Raw genomic sequence first — 23,350 nt, 5'->3', positions numbered from 1 at the left:
TTGTGCTGTAATCTTTTTTAAAAAAGCTTAACTTTAAATTTTAATAATGAATCATATGAAATCAATTAAGATTTGAAGCAGAAAAGAAGCAGAAAAAATAAACTGGATAAAGGAAGAAAAGGGGAGTTTAGAAAGAAATTATAATAATTAGGAGTTATAGTAATTTTGTACATTTTCGTAAATTCCACACTTTTGAACAACGTGTTTCACTCCATCTCAATGCTTATGTTCCCCTTACATATACAATAAATGATACTTAAGTACAAAGATTATTTTAAAATGATTGCTGATGAATCCTTACAATCTTCTAACTCAAGCTCCATATTCCAGTTGTGACATATTGAAGAATATGATTTTCAATAACAAACAGAGAAATGGAAACTAATCCATTGGGAATTAAGATTTTTTGCTTGAGAGGAGGTTAGACATTGAACTAACTTCTACAGTCTAAGAGCTAGAGGATCACTGTCAACAACAGCAAACAAAGGAAAAAGCTGCAGTTCTTCCTTGCACCTCTTGTATATCTTGACTCAATGAGGGGTTTGTTCTATTTTAAGAGAATAATCATAGGCAAGATTAGTAATGTGCACAGCTCTTTGCAAATCACAGGGTTGAAAAAAGAAGTTTGTTCTAAGGAATATTTTGCAGCCTGAGAGTTAAAGTTTCTGATGAAAGGATAGAAAATTTATTCAGCCTTTCCAGTTAACCAGGCTAAAGTGAAATTCAAGCTCTTGCTTATGACTGACGCAAGAGGATATAGCACAAAAATAAGTTTTGTGTTCAACTTCCTGATAAATTCTTGTTTGTTTATTTTTAAAAGGTTTTCATAGTGCTAAACAAGCAGAAAACAATCTACAGATTTACTGCTACACGTGCCCTGTGGATCTTCAGTCCCTTCCACCCAATACGAAGAAGAGCAATTAAAATTTTGGTACATTCATATCCTTTTATCAGCTTTATTCACTCTTTTTGATTATAAAACCCTACATAATCCCGTATTTTTGTATTTTACAGCATTGAGTCAGTCTGGTCTTTTCTTCAATACAGAGAGATTCTAATTATGAATCACCTTAGATATTATTAGTGTTTTGTTTATCAGCTTTATTCACTCTTTTTGATTATAAAACCCTACATAATCCTGTGTTTTTGTATTTTATAGCTTTGAGTTAGTCTGGTCTTTTCTTCACTACAAACAGATTCTAATTATTAGTGTTTTGGTGCTCTTGTGATATTTGGAAATAAGTTTTGTGAGTATTTTGCTTATTAAGCCTGATTTTCTACAGGTTTGTATTTTGAGCTCTGATATTGATTTCTTGATGTGTCATAAACAAGTGTCTCATTCTGAAGCCTTTGCCAGTGAGAAGATTGATAAGATCTCTATATTGATTTCTTGATGTGTCATAAACAAGTATCTCATTCTGATGCCTCTCCCAAGCAAGAAGATTGCTAAGATTTCCATCCTCTTTTTCATCTTCTGCTTAGCCAAATGTGGGAATTAAATTCAGCTCATGTGCCAAAGCTGATCAACCATTGGCCAGTTTTGAGAGAAAAGGTTGAGATAGGCAAGCACACACAGGAAAACACATAGAAAGAAACTCATGTAAACTTAGTTTCTCTGGGAAATAAGATTCAAAAAGTGTACCTGAGGTATATGAAAGTAAATCTTTCCAGGAATTCTGTTGCAGGGAATGCCTTGGGAATATAAAGGTAATATAGATCCCACATCATATATCAAATTTAGGGGATGGGAATCACAAGTGTATTACTCCAGTTTGGCACTGGGGAAGGACACCTGAGCTGTGGCTTCAGACTGAATCAGACCCAGAGTGGAGTCTGTGATGTCCCTGTGTGGATTTCAGATTTCCAGCCATCTCCTGGCCCTGTGGTGGGAGGTAACTTCAATAGCTCGAGGTTGTCATCACAGCAGTGTGCAGACATCCCTGGAACAGCAATGCCTCTCATCTGGGGCTTTCTCTGGGCAGAATTTGGCTGACATTGGCACTTCCATGAGTGGCTCAGCTCCTTCTAACAGCTGGACCATGCCTAGAGCTAAAGCCAGGATTTATTTTTTTTTGTGAGGATGGAGATGATGGATAATGGCAAGGATGGATGTCTTTCCCAAACTCCTCTACCCTATGGATTGCCCACATGTGTGATTGAGGGGAGACTCACTGTGGTCTTCAGCTTCATTGTGAGACACAGTGGAGGGGCAGGCCCTGATCCCTTTGCTTTGGTGACCAGTAACATGACTTGAGGAAGCAGCTGGAGCCAAGCCAGAGGAGGTTTAGGCTGGATATCAGGAAAAGGTTCTTCACCCAGGGGTGGCTGGGCACTGCACAGGCTGCCCAAGAGAGTGGTCACAGCACCAGCCTGAAGCAATGCTCCAGCACATGATGTGACGTTTGGGATGTCCTGAAAAGGGCCAGGAGCTGGCCTTGATGAACCTGATGGGTCCCCTCAAACTCAGCATATCCTGTGATTCTATGGTCTAGAGTTGTTTGAGACTCCTGCAATCACCTTGTCAGATTTAGTGCTGTCCTTTGGAAGAGAAGAGCATTGCCAGGTCTGAGGTAGGTTTGGGCTCCACCTGTGTGATTGGGCAAGTGTTTAACTTGTAAGCCATAAAATGAAACTAAAATTGCATCCTTCCACCCAATCCTAAAGTGGTTGAGGGGACTTTTTCCAGGCTAGAAACACTTAGAGCAGCAGATCTGTAATCAATACAGAAATCCCTGAATAACAGCAGTAGTGTGTTGTCATCTAGCATGGCTCAAAATCACTGAATACCTGTGCATGCTGTTCTTGCATGTGCTTTAAACAAAAAGCCAGATACTGTCAGCCAGTGACTGATGCAATATTTAGTTACATTTCTGAATCCATGTCATATTCTTTGCCTTCACTCCCATGCCTTACATTGTTCACCTGGTTTATCATGTGCACCATTATAACTAATTGTGTATTCATGGCCCTGAGTGAGTCATCCAAGTCTTCATCGCCTTCATGGAACACATATGTTGAGTAAGTATCTGTGGGTATGTATATTTTTTTTATTTATGTAGTTGTATTGAGTTATTGAGACTTGCCTCTTTCACTTGAGATAATTTGTGGGAGATTAAAAAGGAAAGTTCCTGGTCTTAAGGGTTTTTTTTAAATTTAGATTTTATTTGAGGAAGTTTTGTCTTTAAGCCCAATATATACAATAATTTTGATGTTATAGGAGAGAGTAAGTGCAGATTAAATTCCACTGTTGAACTGGCTTCATGTCTGTTCTGCTGCTCCAGTTTTCCCACTTTCTGAAGTTATTCAGTAATTATTAACTCTCTATCAAGATGTATTTCCTGTTGTTACTGATGCTGATTTAGAACATGAGAGTTGCTGTCTTTCAAAATTATGGCTAATTATATTGAAATGCTGAGTTTTGCTCTAATAAAATGTTCTGTCAGAAGCACTTGGCCTGCAGAGTGCTGTTAGAATGGAAAGCTTTTATCTTCAGTGCTGCCAACACCTGCAATGTTAAATCACAATAAACCCATGTTTTGCAGTCAGTCTTGAAACATATAATGCCATGAGTTTGCTGGTTTGGGGTTTTTTTAAGAGACTATTTCAGCTGTCACTTTTTCACTTTGGTAAAAATGCTAGAATATGAATACTGATAATTCTAACACCTAACACAAAGGAGAAGATTCCTAAATACTTAGTATTAAAAACAGGTTTTAAAGTATTTTTTACTATATCATGTTAAATGGCACTGAAACAGCTTGGAATGGCAAAGTGTCATGCAAGCAGGAACAAGACTCTGCGTGGTATAAAACACCAGAAGATGCTGAGGAGCTTCTCTACCTGTGAGAGAGTTAAAGCCTGGATCAGAGCTGTATCTGCTGTTGACATCAGCTACCATTCAAATGCATTTCAAGAATAATTTCAGAATACTTCTTTCCAAATAAAAAGGGAAGCATTACATCCATATAATTTCTTAGTGCATTTGCTGACTACCAAATGAAAGCCTTTTGAATTCTGTAGGGATATCACTGCCTCCTTGAAATTATAAGTGCACTCAGTTAAGTCCAGAAGAGCTTTTACTGTTAATTTTCCACTAATAAGAATAATTGCCATCTTAAATTGAAAACCCTCTACTCTTGTATTCCTCTAAGTGTTTTAAATAATCTACACAGAAATGGTTGCTGTGTGCTCAAAGGAAATAACACAACATATCACACATTCACTAGGCCAGTTGAAACTGGAGGAAGATAGAAATTTGGATCTTTATTTTAGCTAGTAACTGGGAGTCTGGTGTTTCTGAAATTATGGGGTCTCACATGGAAGAATTGGGAAAAAATTGTTGAATTCCAATAAGTGTGTCATGGGTTGCACATTAATAGCCATGTCCAGGTTGCAGTCAGCTGCTTTCTCCAGGTCCATGTGTATACTGATGGAATACACTGAAATCCAGCAGAAATCTGTTTGTTCTCTCCAGCACTGTCTCAGTTTGCTGGCCCAGACATTAAATAGTCTGACTGTGCCTCTTCTGTTGAGTGCTAATATTGCTCTTTGGCTCTTTTCTCCCCTCCTCAGATTTACTTTCACTGGCATTTACACTTTTGAATCATTGATAAAAATACTGGCAACAGGATTCTGTCTAAATGAATTCACTTTCCTTCGGGATCCCTGGAACTGGTTGGATTTCACCGTTATCGTCATGGCGTAAGTGGGAACAAATAAAATATGGATTACCTGCCTTCTTTCTCTGTGCTAGAAATTCTCATTGCTGTGGTGCAAAAGGCTGTCTGTGGTTTAAAAACCAGCCCATGGCTCCTAATTGCACCTGAAACTATCTAGAACATTGACTTTTCCCCTCGTTTAGCACTCCCTGTATTACGACAATGTTTTAGTCTTTCAAGAAGGGAACAGAGCTGTGCAGAGCAAGATATTCCCAGTGGTGTGTATCTGTGAATGGATGTGGTGAGACTGGTGAAATGTAAGAGCTGGGTGTAAAGAGAGACCTGCTGACCCCATGAATGAAAGTATAATTTTGCAGTAAGGGTGATGAGTATAGACACCGGAAGAGTGGATTAAAATCCACCTCCATCTCCAAAAATTGTAGTTAAAGCCTGATTTTCTGGTAATTAGCAAGTTTCTATATACTGGTTAAATGCAGCTACAGAAGGGAGATCAAAACAGCTCAGCCAGCATTTGTAAATTCATAATATTGAGTGGTACCTTAGTATTTTAAATGAATGATGTTTAAAGATGCTCACAGAAAAGCAGCTGTGCACAAGCCAGGAGCCACCTCAGAGGGAAACTCTAATCATGAAGAAATGCATTTCTATTTATTCAGACAAATCCTTGATATGTATCTTTTTAATGCTTGGAAAGACTGACATCCAAGAATGACCACTGGAAATAACTGCCCTGTTAACTCTGTTCAAGCACTTGGTGTTTCACATCTGCTCTTTACAGGTATGTGGGAGCATTCAGTGACTTGGGGAGTGTGTCAGTCCTCCGGACTTTCAGGGTTCTCAGGGCTCTGAAAACCATTTCAGTAGTCCCAGGTGAGAAATCTTACTTGCTGAGTACGTTCTCCTACTTACAACTCATTCTTTGCTTCATTCAAAAAGGCTTTTGCTTTTTTTTTTCCTGTGTCTTTCACAAGTTGCAGGCACAGCTGAATTTGTGCACACAAAAGGTGTCTCAGTTCATCTGTCCCAGTCAGAATGAATCAAGTGTTAGAAAGAATATTGAATATAGTTTGTTTTTATTGTGCTTTTCAAGATACTTCAGAGTTTATAATGTCAGTTTTACAGAGTGTGCTTTTAGCTGATGCGTGTGTTACGGGTCCACAGAAATAATTCTGGATATTCAAAGGACCTTACCACCACTAATGATTTTACATCATCAATCCCTGCCAGGAGAGGTTCAGATTGGATATTATCTTCACAAACAAGTGCTGGAAGTATCATTATGGAATTATGCATGAATAAAGAAAACTAGACTATCTCTGGTTTGTCACCTTTGCATGAATATTTTTCAGAGATTAAAATTAATTAAAACTGTAGGGTCAAAGAAAGGAGGAAAAATATTTCTCTCATATTAGTCACCCTCACCCTAAATATACTTGTAATACAAATATATTTGGCACATATCCCAAAATTCTTATACTTATTTATCTCATAATTCTTACACTTTGGCTTTTATACATTGTTTTAACTCTAATCAAGTGTGGTATTTGAATCTCAGTTTTTCATCTTGTTTTTCCTTTTTATATTGTCTTTTTAGGGCTCAAGATCATTGTAGGGGCCCTTATCCAGTCTGTTAAGAAGCTTGCTGATGTGATGATCCTGACTGTCTTCTGCCTGAGTGTTTTTGCCCTCATAGGCCTCCAGCTGTTTAAGGGCAATCTCAGGCAAAAGTGTATCAGGAACACTACAGAGTTTTGTAATAAAACATGGGAAAGTTATGAAAAGTTTATTAATGATTCAGGTAATTTTTTCTCAATAATTCTTCTTTAGATGATGCCATAGACACCCATGCACACATGTATAACCACTGCTGTGAATTAGGATGTTTTGATTTATGTTTTGATGAGTAACTACCTGATAATGGCCTTCTGATTGCCAGAGCAGCTCACAGGCATCCAGGAATGCTCTCCTTCCCTTCATTATAAGAAAAAGCACTCCCAAATTTTCCAGTAACATCCAGATCTGTTTCCCTGAATGATATGACAATAACTGAAACATGCATTAGCTCGTTCTCTGTTGTAATTCCCCAAAGTTCACCTTTTACTACAGGCTGAAGAGCCCATGCATCTTCATTTTCCTGCTCAGTGAGAACTGCTCCTCAGCTTAAAGCAGAGGAATTTTTTGAAAAGACAAATTACTTACTTCTTGACATCAAATATATCTTATTTTATGTCTTATATTGAGATATCTACAGTACATGTTTCATGTTTACACCTTGGCTGAGACTGGTGATGGAACCATGGAGCAGAGATCTGAAAATGCATCAAAGCATTCTCAGATGAACAACTGTAAGATGCAGTTCAGAATAGCAAAGCAAACCCTTGTGTTAAAGGAGAAGCCTCAATATATGTGAGAAAACCAGACTCAATCAATGTCTGAGCCAGAAATATGAAGAAAGCTTCATCACTGAAGAAAATCTCCCCCACTGAGTTCAGACACACAGCAGTTGCACAGGGAGAGAAGAATTTTCCCAGGGGAACTCTAGAAATACATGAAAAGTCACCCAGAATTGAATTGCTGTTTGTCCACACTCTGTGCTGGAGATTTGTTCAGACAGGATTTCTTCAACAACTTCACGGTCCAGGGGAAGAAAGTACAGAAAAGATTTTTGAGTGAAACCTTTTTTTTTTCCTGCTCCTACCAAAAGACTACAAATAAAAACCAAATAATTTACATGTACGGAATGCTGTAAAAATTGTAATTGAAAGCAAACTTGAACAGGAATAAATCAGTGACTAGAACACCATAGCAGAGACCATGGATAAGACAAAGCTGGGCTAAAAATGCTGATTTTCTGTGCTGAAGAACAAGAACCAAAAGGATCTATATTTAGTATATGCAAAACATTGAAGCTGTACAAAGGAAATGATATGGAGAAAACAGAGAAATATAAAATCTGTGCTGCTTCACAACCTTTGTGTTGTTCAAATCCTATGCCAAAATAACAGGAGAGCCCAGACAGGTTTAATGCTTGGTAGATGACTTTCTTATAGGATTTAGGATGTGCAGCCCTATAAGCTCAGTTTTCTGTAAAACTATTTTAATATAGTTTTATGGACTGCTTTCTTCCTGATTTTGTGGGAAGTTCCCATCTCCCACATGGAGAACTATATGTTATTGTGATTCTCTGAAGTTCAATCACTGAATCTTTTTTAAAAACCTTTTTTTTTCCAGTTTTCAGGAGTGGAGCTGAGCAAAATTCCAGTGGAAAGTAGCTCAGATAGGATTAATTGGTTTATGGGGTATTTACATGGTATGGCAGAGCTGATATCAAAGGTTCCTGGTGCCTCTGAATCATGCTGACTTATCTGATGAGCACAGGAGAGGCTTGAGAAGCATCAGGGAGATGTGAGACCTCCCTTACATCTGGGATAATAAATCCAGACCTTAATGGAGATAATTAGCTATTAGCTAAAGCTTTTACTTTGATTCTGCTGATAACAGAGTAACTAATGCTAAGAGAAATAGGAGAAGAGTTCAGAGAGGGCACAGCTCCAGCAACCTAATGGATAAATCTGCATTTCTCAGCTAGGTGGGGTTAGGCTCAGCAGTGGTGGATATTCACACAACCAAATACTCTTTCTTCCCCCTCAGAACTGAACTTTTTTATTGCTCATTGGAAACAGAACTGGTCTATTCTACTCCTAGCAATGTTTGCACACATTCAGAGGGGTAATTGTATGGGCCAGAACTCTGCCAGTTTGTGCCAACATTTTAAAATATTGGAAAATATTTTAGCAAATATTGGATTGGTTTAACATTTCAATTAGATATTAGGGAGAAATTCTCTATTCAGAGAGTGGGGAGGCCCTGGCACAGGTGCCCAGAGAAGCTGTGGCTGCCCCTGGATCCCTGGAAGTGTCTCAGGCTGGGCTGGATGGGGCTTGGGGCAACCTGGGATAGTGGAAGGTGTCCCTGCCCATGGCAGGGGGTGGAATGAGATGAGTTTTACAGTCCCTTCCAACCTGAACCACTCTGGGGTTCTGTGACTCTCTTTGAGCCACAGAATTCTTAATTTCCTTTACAGAGACGTAGCCAAAGTGATAATAGCTGTAAAAATTCATCATTAAAGGAGTGCCTTCAGTCTGAAATTCATGCATACACATATGCATGTTTATAAATGAGGCCAGGGCATCCTGCAATCTGGTGCAGTTAATGTGAGCATGAGAAACCTGTGTACTTGCTCTTACAGGTCACTGGTTACTCATCACTACTAATATTAAATGATAGAGGATTCAGGCTAGAAAGTGCTCTGGGTTTAATTTCCCACCCCCCTTTTTTTTTTTTAATAGATGACTTTGCTAGGAAAAATGGTACTGTGGACATTTTGCTGTGTGGTCCTGGTGCTGGGTGAGTGATTTAAGATTATTTTTTCCTTGGAAGTTTTCTCTGCCTCAGTGCTCCTGTATTTGCTCAGTCATGTGAGACAAAAGCAGAAATTCCAAGCTTTCCTTGAATGCAGAAACAGGAATACAGAAAACAAAGTATAGCAAACAGTCATACAATTTAAGTCTTGCAGGGAATGAAGTATGAACTTGCAGTTGGCTTATTCAGATCTAGTCTTTTAGACTTTCTTGAAGTGTTGTCTTCCTTTTCTCCATGGATGTATGAGGCAACTGAAAATGTGAAAGTATCTGGGGTATAGCACAGGACAGACACTCCTCTCTGTGAAGGCTCATGAGCATTAAACTGGAGAAACAAAACATTAATTTTGGAGGGCAGGTTTGGGCAAGGAGGGAGATGTGGCTGCTTTGCATGAGGGGCAGGGGATGAGGATTGGTGATGAGGGGGCTGTCCTGGGATGGTGGTCCACTCCAGCCTGTCTTGCTCCTTTGTATATTTTTTTTTTCTGTATTCTGGATTATGGGTGCTGCTTTTTCCATCCCTCCTTCCAGCCAGTACTACCTGGAGTAGAAAATTTTTTGCACTCTAATGAACTGCAGACCTGAAACATAATCAGAACTCTTACATAAAGCTGAAGTTTTCCTTGAAATCTGCACATTTATAAGAGTTCCACTTTTTGCTATTAATTCTAGGGACTGTCCTCCTGGCTATAAATGCTGTAAAATTGGGCCAAATCCTGATTATGGTTTCACCAGTTTTGATACATTTGGCTGGGCTTTTCTCTCCTTATTTCGCCTGATGACCCAGGACTACTGGGAACGTCTGTACCAACAGGTACCAATTTCTGTGCATAGCTCAGAACTGATCTTCATTAGTTGAAGCAGAAAATGTGTAGAGAGAACAAGACACCTCAAATAAAAGCAATAGCTGCAAGTCATTGAGCCCATGTCTTCCCTTCTGCCCATGACTCCTGGAAAAAAGAATGCTGAAGTGCTTCCCAGCCCTTTTGCTCTTGGAAAAAAGTCCTAGAAGGTTTCTGTACTGTCCTTCTAAAATGTAAAGATGCCTGCTTGATTGTCTTATGGGATGTACAATCAATGACTCATCTGTGAGGGTGTTGCTGGAAAAACCTCGATGCCAGTGGCAGGCACAATCCCAGGACCGGGTTGGCTGGGGGCATGGCAGTAACTAAAACAGGGACAGGTACAACAGGAGTGCTAGAAAATAAAAGTTTAATAAAGGAAAATAAAAGGCGCACTAACAATAAATGCACGACAAAAACATAAGCTGTACGCTGTAGAGAGCTACTCCAGAAGACCACAAAATGAGGCAAACACAAATTTATTTAGAGGGCAGGGAACCAAAGAACAAAGAGAAACAGAAACTATACCTTATATAGAACACAAGAGTAACCAATCAGAAAGCAGGGTTCATAACAGCACCTTATATGGAATAACCTAATCTGCATAGCTGCTCCCATCATTCCTTTCTTCTCACCCTAACTTTGGGAATGTCCAGAATCGATGGTGTACTCTTCCAGGGCATGGTTCTGGTAGGTTCACGTGCCTTCCTTCTGCCTGCAACTCCTGGGAAAGGGATGCTGAAGTGCTTACCAGCTCTTTCACTCTACTCTTGGAAAAAAGTCCTAAAAGGATTCTGTATTGTCCTTCAAAAATGTAAAAATGCCTCCTCCACTGTCTTCATAGGATTTACAATTTGAGGGTAACGGAGGAGGGAGGAAAACTGGGAAGAATAGCAAAGAAATTTATAATTCCATTTAAGCTTCCTGAAGCATTGGGTGTAGGAAACTCAGTGCTTTTGAGGAATTTCAGAGACACATTGAAAGCCTGCCTGGTGCTTTTTGTGGTAATGTTTATCTCTGGGGTGTGTTGCTTGCAGACCCTCAGAGCTTCTGGGAAGGTGTATGTAGTCTTCTTCATGATGGTCATCTTTCTGGGCTCATTTTATCTAGTCAACTTGATTCTGGCTGTAGTAACAATGGCATACGAGGACCAGAACAAGGCCACCATTGCTGAAACTGAGGCAAAGGAAAGGAAATTTCGGGAAGCTATGGAATTACTGCAGAAGGAGCAAGAGGTATGTAAATTATTCACTTGCAAGTGTTTGTCTCATTGTTCTGTTTTTGGTCAGGTTTAGGATGGAAGGGCAGGTTTAGGTTTGGTCTCTTCCAACCTGGTCATTCTGGGAATTTTGTGAATTCTGTGGAAGGGACCTTAAAGATCATCTCACTCCAAGCCCCTGCCATGGGCAGGGACACCTTCCACTAGACCAGGTTGCTCAGAGCCCCATCCAGACAAGAAAAAGCATTGCTCCCTGTGTACGGCTGTATATAAAAACCACTTATGGAAACAGGAACAAGTGGAAATTTATTGAAATTAGTGATTCCTGGAGCAGCAGAACAATTCCTTGTTCAGCTGTGAACAATATTTCCTGTGAAACAATGACTCTTGTTCTGCACAAAAAGCATTAAAGAGTGATGTTGCTTTAAGAAAAGCAGTATTTTTAAATCTGGAAAACATAAAATTCCATCAACCAGCAGCTTCCGAAAGAAAATTTAGCTTTTTTTAAAATTAATTTTTATTCTATTTTGTCAATTGGGCTGCTGAGCAAAGAAACATACAGTAATTCTGCTGCATTAACATCTGAGCCAAAAGCTATTGTAGTTGAATGAAAAGTCTCTTGGTAACTTAAATGGCATAGAAGCTTCTGGAACAAGACACTCCTGTGTTTTAAAAATATCACCCTAAATTCAGCATTGGAAGGAAAATCCTCCACACTGTGAATAGAGTCCCAAGGATCCCCAGTGAAAAGAAAGCCTTTTATTACAGTTTGAACATTTCTTTTGGGGAAAGGAAATAGTCCACTGCATTATTTTCAAACTGAGCATTTTTTTTGTAAGCAAATTTGCCATATGGAGGAGTAGGAGCTATAATGTGATTATTTTGCCTCTGGCAGGCCCAGTACTTGTAATCATATAACACACTACAAATAGCAAATTGTTCAGTGCTCCATATGTTGGGGAAATTCTCTCCTCTTTCTTTTAGTATTATCACGTATTTGAAGATTTTTAACGAGTTTTGTGAAAGACAAATTGTTATCAGGAAATAATAATATAGAGCATAGAAGAGTTTTCTTTCTGCTTTTACTCAAAGCACCCAGCAAAATTATTATCCATGTTTTTTTTTTTTTAATTTCAGTCACTGGGTATTAAAGGGATTGATATCCTGTCACTTAGCTCCTTTGAAGCCTCTTCTCTGTCACCCAAAGAAATCAAAGAAAGGAGCAATAGGAAAAAGAGAAATAAGTCATTGGGGAGAGAAGAAAATGAAGAAGAAGAACTTCCCAAGTCACAGCTCCCAGACAGTCAACGAAAGTTGGTAATCTATTATCTGAATCTGAGATCCTTACAGCTTTTCTAATTTTAATTTAAAATTAATGGCTTGAAAGCATAAACAAAATTCCATTACAAACACAGATCACTCTTAAGTCTTTAAAATAAACAAATGTTGAGATAAAGATGAATTAGATGAAAAAATTAATTTGAAAAGGAAGTGTTATAAATGAAGGATGAAAGCAAAGTTAAGATAGTTGAATAAATTTTCTATAACAAAAAGAAATAAAAAGAAGTGAAAGACTACCAGAACTTAGCTTTTATGCCGTCATTCTCTGTGAAAAAAATATTTAAAATGTAAGTATAAAATTTCATACTTTAAATGTAAGTACAAAATGTAAGTATTATCTCAAAAATACTTACATAAATACTTACTTACTTTATGAGCTGTACCAGCAATCTCAAAAATAGCTGGTACAGCTCATAAAGTTTTATTATCTGCCGTTGAGAATCTAAACATAATCCTTCCCAGAAAATCTAAATCAAGTAGGAGTTTTGGACTTGCAGTGGTCGACAGTAAACATTACAAAGCTCTAATAATTTACAGCTCCCCCAGATTTTCTCTACGATGTTACCCTGCTCTCTCTGTTTTGCTTTCCCTGGGCTTCCAGTCTCTCCTGGGCCTGGTGTACGGCCCCAGCTCCAGCCAGGCCAAGCGCCGGCTGAGCCACGGGAGCGTCTTCAACTTCCAAACGCCCGCGGTGGAGGTGGCCTCCAGAGCGGATCTGGGCGACGAGGACACCCCGGGAGCTGGGGGACACAAACCCCGCTGCCAGTCCCTGTCGGGGGCGCAGATGGGACGACGGCCCAGCCTGCAAAGCCAACGGGGCCCCAGCTCCCACCCCGCCACCCCGAACTGCGCGCGGAGCGGCAAGGGGGGCAGCCTGGACGACCACCTTGGGCTGGGAGGAGGGAGCAGCAGGGTGCACAGCCAAGATCCTGTGTCCTCTGAAGGAGCCGTGCTTCCACCAGTCATGGAAGATGCGGGAAAGGGGAATCTGGTGAGGAAAAATATAATATTTTAAATATATGCTTTATACGGTGCTTTGTCGATCAGCGGCAGGGTTGGGTTTTTTTGTTGTTTTAAGGGTTTTTAAACAGTGATGTGAACTCAAACATGCTGACGTGGGAATTTTTCAATTGTCTGTAGAAACTGGTTTTTAATTAGTCTGATTCTTCCTGAAAATTAGATTTTGGTCTTCCTGTTGTAAACCTTGTTTCTGCTATTCATTAATTGCAGTAACATAGTTTGAAAGGTTCCTAGTGCTGAAATTACAAGTCACCCTTTTCATCCCAAATGCTGCTCAGGGGTGTAATTTTGAATAATACCCATGATTTTTAATTTTTTTTTTTTTTTTGTTCATAGCCCCTTTAGCATCATGCAGCAGCTTTGTTTGTAAGTTCCCTTTATTTATCCTTCACTACTCTCCTATTCCATTAGTTTTTTTAATAATTCTTAGGCCTATTTCCCCTCATACATTCATTTCCAAGGCTGTGCTTGCCCCATGTCACATGCTTGCAGGATCCATTCACTGCAGCCCCATAAGAGAGCAGGGCCTTCAATCTCACCATCTATTACATCTTGTAAAAATGTACATTTATTTGGCTGCCTGTCATTGTTCCTATTAACTCTCACAGTTACCCATCATCACATCCTGGCTCATTTCACCCCCGTGGTATCTCCCTAATCGTGTTTACTTCTCTGAGCAGCCAGCTGTGCATGATGAGAGCAGCATGATGCATTTACCTCCTCATCTGTCAGTGGAGTACTTTAATGAGGCTCTTCAGAGACAAAGGGCAGCAAGTGTAGTCAGCATAATTACCAGTGTCTTGGAGGGTAAGTGGTTCCTCATTAAGTTTATTTCAACCCTAAAGTAAGTCTGCCATGAAAGAAAAAAAACATATTTCTTAAAGGTTAGCAGAGATTTGTAGGTGTGTATTTAGGAATTTCATTGTTAATTTGGACTTATTTTAGAAAAAAAGGTGTTACACAGTCTGTGTGTTTGGAACACATTCTTTACCTATTGTAAAAGCTCATTTTGTAGGACAGAGAGTGAAGAGGGTTGGGGTGAGAATGGGTGGAAGATATTTCTGATCATCTGACCTGCAGGATTGGGACACTTTTCTTCTGATTTCTGTTGTGTCAGTGGCAGAATTCAGAGGATTCACAGGCATGCAGAATTCAACAATTAATAAGATTATGAAACTAAAATTAGTTGTGGCAGTTCTTGTATTGAATACCTTTAATTTACCTTCCCAAGGAAATTTTTGGTGGGAGTTAATCAGTGACAATTATTTTGATGACTGGTAGTTTTGTTGCAGATCTTGCTGAAAAATTTCAGTCCAAGTTACTCAGGATGAGTAACTTTTGTTTTCTTTTGGCCCTTTTGAGGAGCTCTACCACCAGTTCTTGGACACAAGTGTGGGATTGAACAGGGAGGTATCTGTGACAGGAAGGTCCCTTTCCTTAATTTTTTTAAAAGATTTTTTTCCTGGGAGAATCACAGTTGCAACACATCCAGTTGAGCTTTGCCTTGCAGTGTAATTCATCAAAGATCTGGGGTTTGTTGCACAGTTTCAGCTGTGAACTGAGGGGGAACAGGACTTGTAGCCCTAGTGGAAGACAAGAGCTAGGCCTGGAGTGAGGATTGAGTCAAAGTGATCACTCTGGACTAAGTGGTGTAGGGTGCAGATGTAGGTATTGAGCCTTGGGGAATAGAAATTAAAATTAAACAGAGGGAAGAAATAAGGATAGGTCCAATTAAGAAAAGGATATGAGTCAGACCCAGCTCATCTATTTCTGAAAAGCTTCCAGGTCCCTGAAAACCAGATGAGTAATTCCTACTGTGCTCGTATTTAAAGCTAGTTCCAGGTAGTCAATGAATTTGCACAGGAATTAAGCTGGGTCAAAAGTATTTTGAAGGGCTAATTAATTATTAATGGTGAAGAAAGAAAAGCTATGAGATTTAGATTTGATTAAAAAGATGAGAATGACAAAGACAAAACAGCTTCTGTCCCAAGTTCTACTTGAGGAAAATGGAGATATGTTGAACTTTCATCAGCTGGGAAGTGGTGGGTGTGACCTTTCCCATAGAAAAGGCCAAAGGCCAAAATTCAGGAAATTTGGATTTGCCAGAGTCAGAATTCTCATATCTACCATTGATTCTTTAAACTGCCTTGAAGGTCAAGGGAGACAAAAAGTTGTTGGTTGTGACACAGCTGTTGTCCCAGACACCCATGTGAGGACAAGGTGGGAAGTGCTGTAGCTGCTCTGTTGTCCTGCAGGAGCATGAGAAGCTCTTGGTGAGGCCCCTGAATCACAAATATCTGTGTGATAGATGGTTGTAGTACCAATCTGAGACAAATAAAACCCTTTCCATAGGCTTCTGAAGGAAGTGCTTCACAAAAGAATTTTCTCTGAGTTTTTATTTTCATGTTTATCAGCTGATGTTAGAACCACATGAATGGTAACATGTGCAGGGAGGCTCTATGAGAGATGAGAGATTTCCTTTGCTGGTCTTTTGAATGCTTCAAGTTGTTATTTCACTATCTTGTTCAGTGATAAGTAATGATAGAATGATTTTCTTTTTCATTTAGAACATGAAGAAGCTCAGCAGAAATGCCCACCACGCCTGAAGAACTTTGCTTTAAAGTATCTGATTTGGGACTGCTGCCCACTTTGGTTGAGAATCAAGGAAAAAGTGGCTGCTTTCATAAAGGATCCTTTTTTTGATCTCACCATCACAGTTTGCATTGTGATGAACACTCTGTTCATGGCACTGGAGCACAATAATATGTCACCTACTTTTAAATTCATGCTTAAAATAGGAAACTTGGTAAGCAAATTCTCAGCTATGTGGCTTTTTATAGGATTAATTAATTGGCTGGTGTGTGTTTTCATTTGAAACATAAAAAGTAACAGTAAAAATTAAAAATGGCTAACCCTGCATTTATAAACTTTGTTTCTAATACAGACAATTCCCAGATTTTTTTTATACACTTTGTTATGCTCCTGAAAAGCCAGAAAATAATCCTTCCATTTACATTAAAAGTGCACCAGGACTTTATAAATATGGGTTTTATGAACCTGTCTATGAATGGTATTTGAGGGAAGGTGACCTAGAGATAAGATAAATTCTTGGCTACTTTCAGGCTGATGCTACTGTTTCCTTGTCACAGGTTTTTACAGGAATCTTCACTGCAGAAATGATCTTAAAAATCATCGCTCTAGATCCCTATTACTATTTTCAGCAGCCCTGGAATATTTTTGACAGTGTCATTGTCACACTGAGTTTAATTGAACTGAGTTTCCCCAAACACAAAAGCAAGAAAGAAAGGAGGAAAGGAGGAACCCTGTCAGTTTTACGATCCTTCAGACTGGTAATGCTTCACGCATGCTCAGTTGTATGAAACTTTATCTTGTGAATTTCATAGAGAATACTTCTGCAGTTAGGAGGCAAGAAATTATTTTTTTTTTACCCCAATTATTTTACTGCCTCGTCTTGGCTTTAAGAAACACACTCAAACTCATAGTGATGCTAGAGTCAGAGTTTAAGAAGTGTATTTCTTTTGAGTTCACTGAGAAATATTCAAAGGAAAAAATATTCCAGAATGGAGATGTTGTAAAACTGATGCAAATAATTAAAAACTAGCATAGGAAATTAGGAAAAAAAAGTGTTGGAGTACAACAGAAATAAACAATATTTAAAGAGAGATGTGAAATTATGTTAAGGTATCCACTTCATATACCAGGGACTGATTGAAATTGCTTTTTCAAAATATAGACTCTTTTCATAGTGCTCTGGCAGCAATCCCTGAGCTTTTGGTCCTTTGTTTTACATTAAATTAAGCACCATAATCTACATCAAGAGAATTGCATGGACACCTGCCTGCATTTATCAGGGTGTCAAGTTAGTTTGGTCCTCTGTGAGGTGATTCGTTTATGTGTGCAGTGTTGCCAGCCAAGACAAAAAAAATCTATAAATATTTTAAAAAGTATTAATGTGCCACAAATGTTGCATTGATGGAGTAGTTCAGAATATCAGTAATTTGGTTGTTGTAGGATCTGCATGGTGCAAAGATGAGTTATCTCTACCAATGTCTAACACTATGTTTTATGTTGCTACGCAGCTGAGGGTCTTCAAACTGGCAAAGTCCTGGCCAACTTTAAACACTCTAATTAAAATAATTTGTAACTCCCTGGGAGCACTGAGTAATCTGACCCTCGTCCTGGCAATCATCATTTTCATTTTTGCTATAGTAGGGGTGCAACTTTTTGGGAGAAGTTATGTGCTCAACTGCACTAAAATAAGCAAAGACTGCACGCCACGCTGGCACATGAAGGACTTTTTCCATTCCTTCCTCGTCATTTTCCGAATTCTGTGTGGAGAATGGATTGAGACCATGTGGGACTGCATGGTGGTTGCTGAACCATCACTGTGCCTTGTTGTCTTTCTGCTGGTCATGGTGATAGGAAATCTAGTGGTAAGTTGCACAATGTGTTCTTCTCTTCACCCTGTCTGTGGTGGACTCCAGTTAATGGCTGTTCTGACAACAAAAGGTAGCTCCCCTAAAAACAGGTGGGAAAGTTACCTGTGTATGTTATAGTCTCTGAAATCCTCTTTTTCCTTTCACCTTTGAGCCATTGTCTGTATTTTCCCATTTTGTGAGCTTTGCTCACAGCACCACTTGACCTTTCCATGTGACAATGTGACAAGAAACACCTTTGCAGTAAATACACCACAGCTAAGTGGTGTATTAGCTTTGCAGTAAATACACAGCTAAGTTCCTCCACATCTTGGGATTTCAATGTAAATAATCAGTGAGGCTTATGGCTCACCTGCTTGAATTAATTAGGCCAAGTGCTTAAGTCCCTTTATAAATAAATTTTATTTATTTTATTAAGACCTCATGCAAGTACTGAATTCTTTGTTAGCAAATGGCAGAATCCACAGTGCTACCACAAAAATCAGGATTATTTTTAGGCATCTCAAAGTACATTTATATCCAAGAACTAGATCTTGCAATGGCATAACCTACACAGCCTCAACACACTATGCTGGGACAAAAGGGACAGCCTGCCTTCCTTGGTCCTGTGCTGTCCTTTCTTGATGCCCAAATCATAAATATCTTCTTTTAGAACTTTGTTCCTCATGTCCTTCATTCATATGCCAAGCTCCTCTTAATTGTAAAAAAATTCTGAACATATTAAACTCTAGGCAGACCTTTGTGGGAAATCTCTGCTCTGTGGCTGAATCCTAAAAATGTATTTAATGTCCTGTCTGTTCCACACTGCAAGGATTGATGACAGTGATGAAATGCTGTGAGGGAGATTCATATTGCAATTTAATGTTAACTGTCAAGCAATGAAGTGTTTAGCCCTCACTTTTTGTCCAGGCTTTCTTTTGGTCCAAGGAAGCAGAGAGAGGTATCTGGGACTGAGATTTATTGCAGCCTGAAGTCAATAACTAAGACAGATGGGATGAATTGATCTCTGGAGAGCTGAGATTCTCCATTGCCTGTGGTCCTTGGATGGCTTGGGGGTGTTATCTGCCCAGTTCTGCCATGACAAAAATTAAGATACACAGATCCCATTAGTAACCCAAATACTAGTGAAAAAATTGAATTCTCACATTGCCTTAAAAGCAAGCAACAACAAAGAAAAAAAAAAGGATATTTAAAAATTCCTTTATCTGAAGGTATTTAAAAATGAAAAATTTGAGCTTCTCTTGGTTTTGATTTTTGTGATAACGTGGCAGATTTGAGGAAATTTCTGGGTCTGAATCTGATCTCACAGAATTTTGGAAGTTGCTCCACAGAGGCCTGATTTAATTCTAATTTGAAGAATGAAGAGACAATTACAAAACTGACAGGACATGAGTCAATGTTACTGCTTTAACCTTTGAAAAGTTGCTTTCACCAAATAATGCATTTGGCACACAGTTCTGTTTTCTCCTGTAGATTAAATTACATTTTTTTTGAGAAGAGAGGAATGGAAACATTGAAATTTCTGGTAGAGAAGTTGGTTTCACCAATCACAATGTCATCAGTCACTGTCATTTCCTTATCACCTTGTTTTGGTTTGCTCAGGAGAGACAGAACTTTGGTAGCATTTGTATTCTTCAAAGCTAGAATTCAGAATTTCCAATGCTAGTCTCCGGACTTTAATTTTTTTAATATTATTATTTCAATTGCTTTCAGGTTCTCAACCTTTTCATTGCACTGCTGCTGAGTTCTTTCAGTGCTGACAGTCTCCAGACAACAGAGGATGATGGAGAGATGAACAATCTTCGGATTGCCTTCGCTCGGATCCGCAAGGGATTCCGCTTTGTCAGGAGCGTGACGTGGGACGCCTGCTGTAGGAAGCTCAGGCAGATAAAGAAAGTGCACAAGAAGAAAATCAAACTGACTGCACAGAACTCACTTGGGTTCAAGAGTGAAGAGCCAAAAACTCGTAAAGAGAATTACAACAATGAATGGATTGAGAGAAACGGGGACAAGTGCCCAGGTCTTGAAGATTTTGTTAGAAGTCCCAATGTGTTTGTTTGTGTCCCTATTGCTGAGGCAGAGAATACAAGTGAGGGTTTTGAGGATGATGATAAACTGAGCACATTTACTGACACAGAATGCAGCAAGCAGGTAATGGATTTCTTCATTTGTGTTGGAGCAGTAGAATTGTGGAGAAAGATGAGGGGAGGGGGAGGGATGGGTGGGAGAAGTGTTTCTACCAGAACAAGGTGGGAGATGTTGATCCATTTCCAGAGTTACAAAGTTCTGAAGTAGAGCCAAAAGTAAAAATATTTACAGCAAGGGTAAATCCTTGGAGCCTTTTCAAATCAAGATTCTTTCGTAGTTTTAAAAGAAGATTTTTGCAGGATTTCTAGCTGATGTGCTGTGGTGCACACACAGGTAATTGTGGCAGTCCTTGGTGAACTTGTATTTTTAAATGTAAATATTTATGCATAATGTCAACTGTTTTGGTATTATTTGCACAAAAGAGCAAAAATTATGTTCTGCATATCATGGATTCAGAATATGAATTGATAGCTCTGATCCTTACTTTGTATTTTTCCTTGCTGTGTGTAGTATGTAGTAATTATTATAAGTACATGGGATTAAGTATGGAGTGGCTCTACTAAGGACATATTTTTGATACTACATCATATCTTTACCCTATTTCTTTGTGCTCTATGAATTTTTCAGTTCTGTTTCAATAACAATTGTCATTCTGGTATTACAATTTCCCACATTAAATTTCCCCCTTAATTCCTATGTAAGAATTCTCATTTAAGTTTTGAATGGATCACTAAAATGCATTCATTTGCTCTGTTGGGGAAAAATTATATCTGTAGGTAAAATCAGAGACTCAGAATGATCCTTACAACTCTTGTCTGAAGATTGCCACTTTAAATGAAATTTATAGCTTCTTGGTTTTTCACCTCTGACTTGTGCATTCCCTTAAAATCAAAAGAAAGCCCCTCTAATCCAAAGATTAATTTCAGGATGAAAATCACCTGAGGCAAAGGGGAGACAGAGGAAAAAATTCAGGCAGCTCGAGTAAAGGATCGGGATTTTCCTCTGAAGAATTCAGTGTGCTTTTTCTGGGAAAGGACAGGAAGAGTGAACTCTCATCACCGGAAGAAAAAGAGGTAACAATTTTAATTTTTTTAGTGATGTTAATTTTCCAATACTGGTCAAACACAGGCATATTTCTGTTCAGGGACAGAGAGAAGTTTAGTGCCAGAAGCAGCTCTGAACTTGCAGTACCTGGTCTGGCAGGACAAGAGCCAATACTGGAGCTGGAATTCTGTGAGCAAAATCAAAGGTTTTTTAGGTATTTATTTTAAAGAAAAAAAAAAAATATAGTATAGGAAAGAGAGTGTGCAGAAATGGGACAACTATGATGTAACTTTGGTAGTAATAATGAATAATTTATAAAATATTCTCTGATACGTTCCATTTATTAAATTCTGACTACATGAAAAAGGAAAATTAAAAAAAAAAAAAGAAGAAGAATTAAGAGAGATAAGCTTCCATGTGGGAAATTCCGTCAAGTCTGCTTGTGTCCTAAGTATCTTGGATTCAAGAAACATAATGCTGGAAATGAGTTTCTCTGTCATTAAAGATTGTTGTTACCAGTTTACAGTGATTTTAAAATAATGTGGAATGTAGAATACATTCAAAGAAGTAAAATGCAGCATTATGGAACCATGAAAGAACAAAAGCATAAAGTAATTGTTAGCTGACTCATAACATTGTCTTTGGTTTAATGGGGGGGGCAAAAAGCTTTGTAACTGAAGAATACAGGGTATGATTCCAATTTCTACTTCCTAAATACTGTCATGGGTGCTCAGTTCCTGGCATGATAATGGATTTATTTATCTGGGTCTCCTGTGCAAATGCATCTTTCCATAAATCCCTTGATTTCTTTGAAGTGGGATGTTTCATGGTTTTAACCCAAGTAATGTCTCCTGCTCTGAGAGCTACATTCACTAATATGCAATTTAAAAGCTCTTCAGTTTCCCAGCTGATTAGGCAGTTACATCTGGCTCATGTAGATAGATATTGTAATTATAGAGCTTTGGCCTCTATTTGAATGCACCCATTGGTACTTCTAAGCTTATATATTTTAAAATTAAAAGTTTTATTCCATTACCAACAATACTTGTAGTATTAGTGCATACCAAAGCTTTAATTTTGAGTTTTATTTTTTCATGGATTAATTTATTCATTTGGACCCAAGTTAGAGAGAATCAATAACTGATATTACCATGCTTGCTAGATGGATGGTGTCAGCTCTTCTGAAGTCAGTACAGTGGATCTGATGAATCCTGAAGATCTTTTAAAACAGATTCCAGAATTTTCTGAAGACTTCAAGACTCCAGAACAGTGTTTTCCAGAAGGTAAGACTCTAATGGAAATGAGATCAGTGAAAACTCATCTTGTTTCTCTAGTGATGCTGAGCCAATAGGGTCAGATTATTTTCAATTAATTTTAGTTATCTGAAAAAAAAGCTAAATAGTTGTCCCTATCTAGTCAACACAGAGACTGAGACACCTGAAAAATGAAACCCTTTCCTCTAAAAGCCAGTTGCTTCCAAGTGAGATATGGGCAGTGGCATAGACCCCATTCTGAAAAATGGTATTGTGAGATGAATTTCACTCAGTTTGACACAACCAAGCCACTCTGGGGGTTTGACATAAGAGAAGGGTGTGGGATCACCTCTCACGTGGCAATGGTCACCTGGCACATCAGATTTATTCATACTTTGCAGCAGTAAAAGTATTCCTTGAATAACATTTCATAAGCAATCTAAAACAAAGGAGTGAAATAAGCAAAAGAAGCTGCTAAGATGAATTGAATTTCTGTAGGGTGGTGATTAGAGGGAATCATAGAATGACTTGGGTTGAAAAGGACCTTAAATATCATCCAATAATCTGTGGACTCTTTTCAAATTGTCCAACAATATCTAGCTTTGCAAGTTTTTCTAGGGTGTGTTCAGTGCTTATAGAATTTCTTCCTACCCTAATATGTAACAACACTGGCTTTTGTATCAATCCTGACAAATTTGGTGGCTTTCTCTGCTGGGGTTGCAGCATCTCATCTCATGAGCACCTCAGCTCATACAGCATTTCCAAAGAGTGTGCAGAAACTGAGAAGGACTTTTGTGACATCAAAACTTTTTCCCATGGCCTTGAAGTTTTGTGTGCCCCAACAGCAGGCCAGTGAGAGCCTGCCCAGTGTCTCAGAAATGTCTTGAAATAGTGGAAAGTTGTCAAAGGGGCTCTACCTACTGTGTATATAAATAGGAGCTGCAAGGCAAATTAAACTAGAAGTATCCCCATTTGTTTTTTTCTCT

General features: G+C 38.7%; 1 protein-coding gene across 1 annotated transcript in view; it reads left to right on the top strand.

Annotated features, from left to right (window-relative positions):
• The window catches only part of LOC120503286 (sodium channel protein type 5 subunit alpha-like), a 33,588-nt gene that overhangs the window by 429 nt on the left and 9,809 nt on the right, over positions 1-23,350 (top strand). Inside the window, exons 2-18 of the mRNA XM_039711679.1 lie at positions 821-939; positions 2,914-3,018; positions 4,573-4,701; positions 5,458-5,549; positions 6,274-6,477; positions 9,029-9,086; positions 9,773-9,914; positions 10,980-11,177; positions 12,299-12,478; positions 13,104-13,493; positions 14,200-14,329; positions 16,090-16,328; positions 16,672-16,872; positions 17,623-17,976; positions 19,693-20,130; positions 20,994-21,140; positions 22,274-22,394. Coding sequence (XP_039567613.1) covers positions 821-939; positions 2,914-3,018; positions 4,573-4,701; positions 5,458-5,549; positions 6,274-6,477; positions 9,029-9,086; positions 9,773-9,914; positions 10,980-11,177; positions 12,299-12,478; positions 13,104-13,493; positions 14,200-14,329; positions 16,090-16,328; positions 16,672-16,872; positions 17,623-17,976; positions 19,693-20,130; positions 20,994-21,140; positions 22,274-22,394 — 3,247 coding nt within the window. The remainder of the gene's footprint in view (positions 1-820; positions 940-2,913; positions 3,019-4,572; positions 4,702-5,457; positions 5,550-6,273; positions 6,478-9,028; positions 9,087-9,772; positions 9,915-10,979; positions 11,178-12,298; positions 12,479-13,103; positions 13,494-14,199; positions 14,330-16,089; positions 16,329-16,671; positions 16,873-17,622; positions 17,977-19,692; positions 20,131-20,993; positions 21,141-22,273; positions 22,395-23,350) is intronic.

This window comes from Passer montanus, unplaced genomic scaffold (genome assembly GCF_014805655.1).
Source record: "Passer montanus isolate IOZ18808 unplaced genomic scaffold, ASM1480565v1 scaffold10, whole genome shotgun sequence".
In the NCBI taxonomy this organism is placed as follows: Eukaryota; Metazoa; Chordata; class Aves; order Passeriformes; family Passeridae; genus Passer; species Passer montanus.
This window is presented reverse-complemented; position numbering and strand designations above follow the sequence as displayed.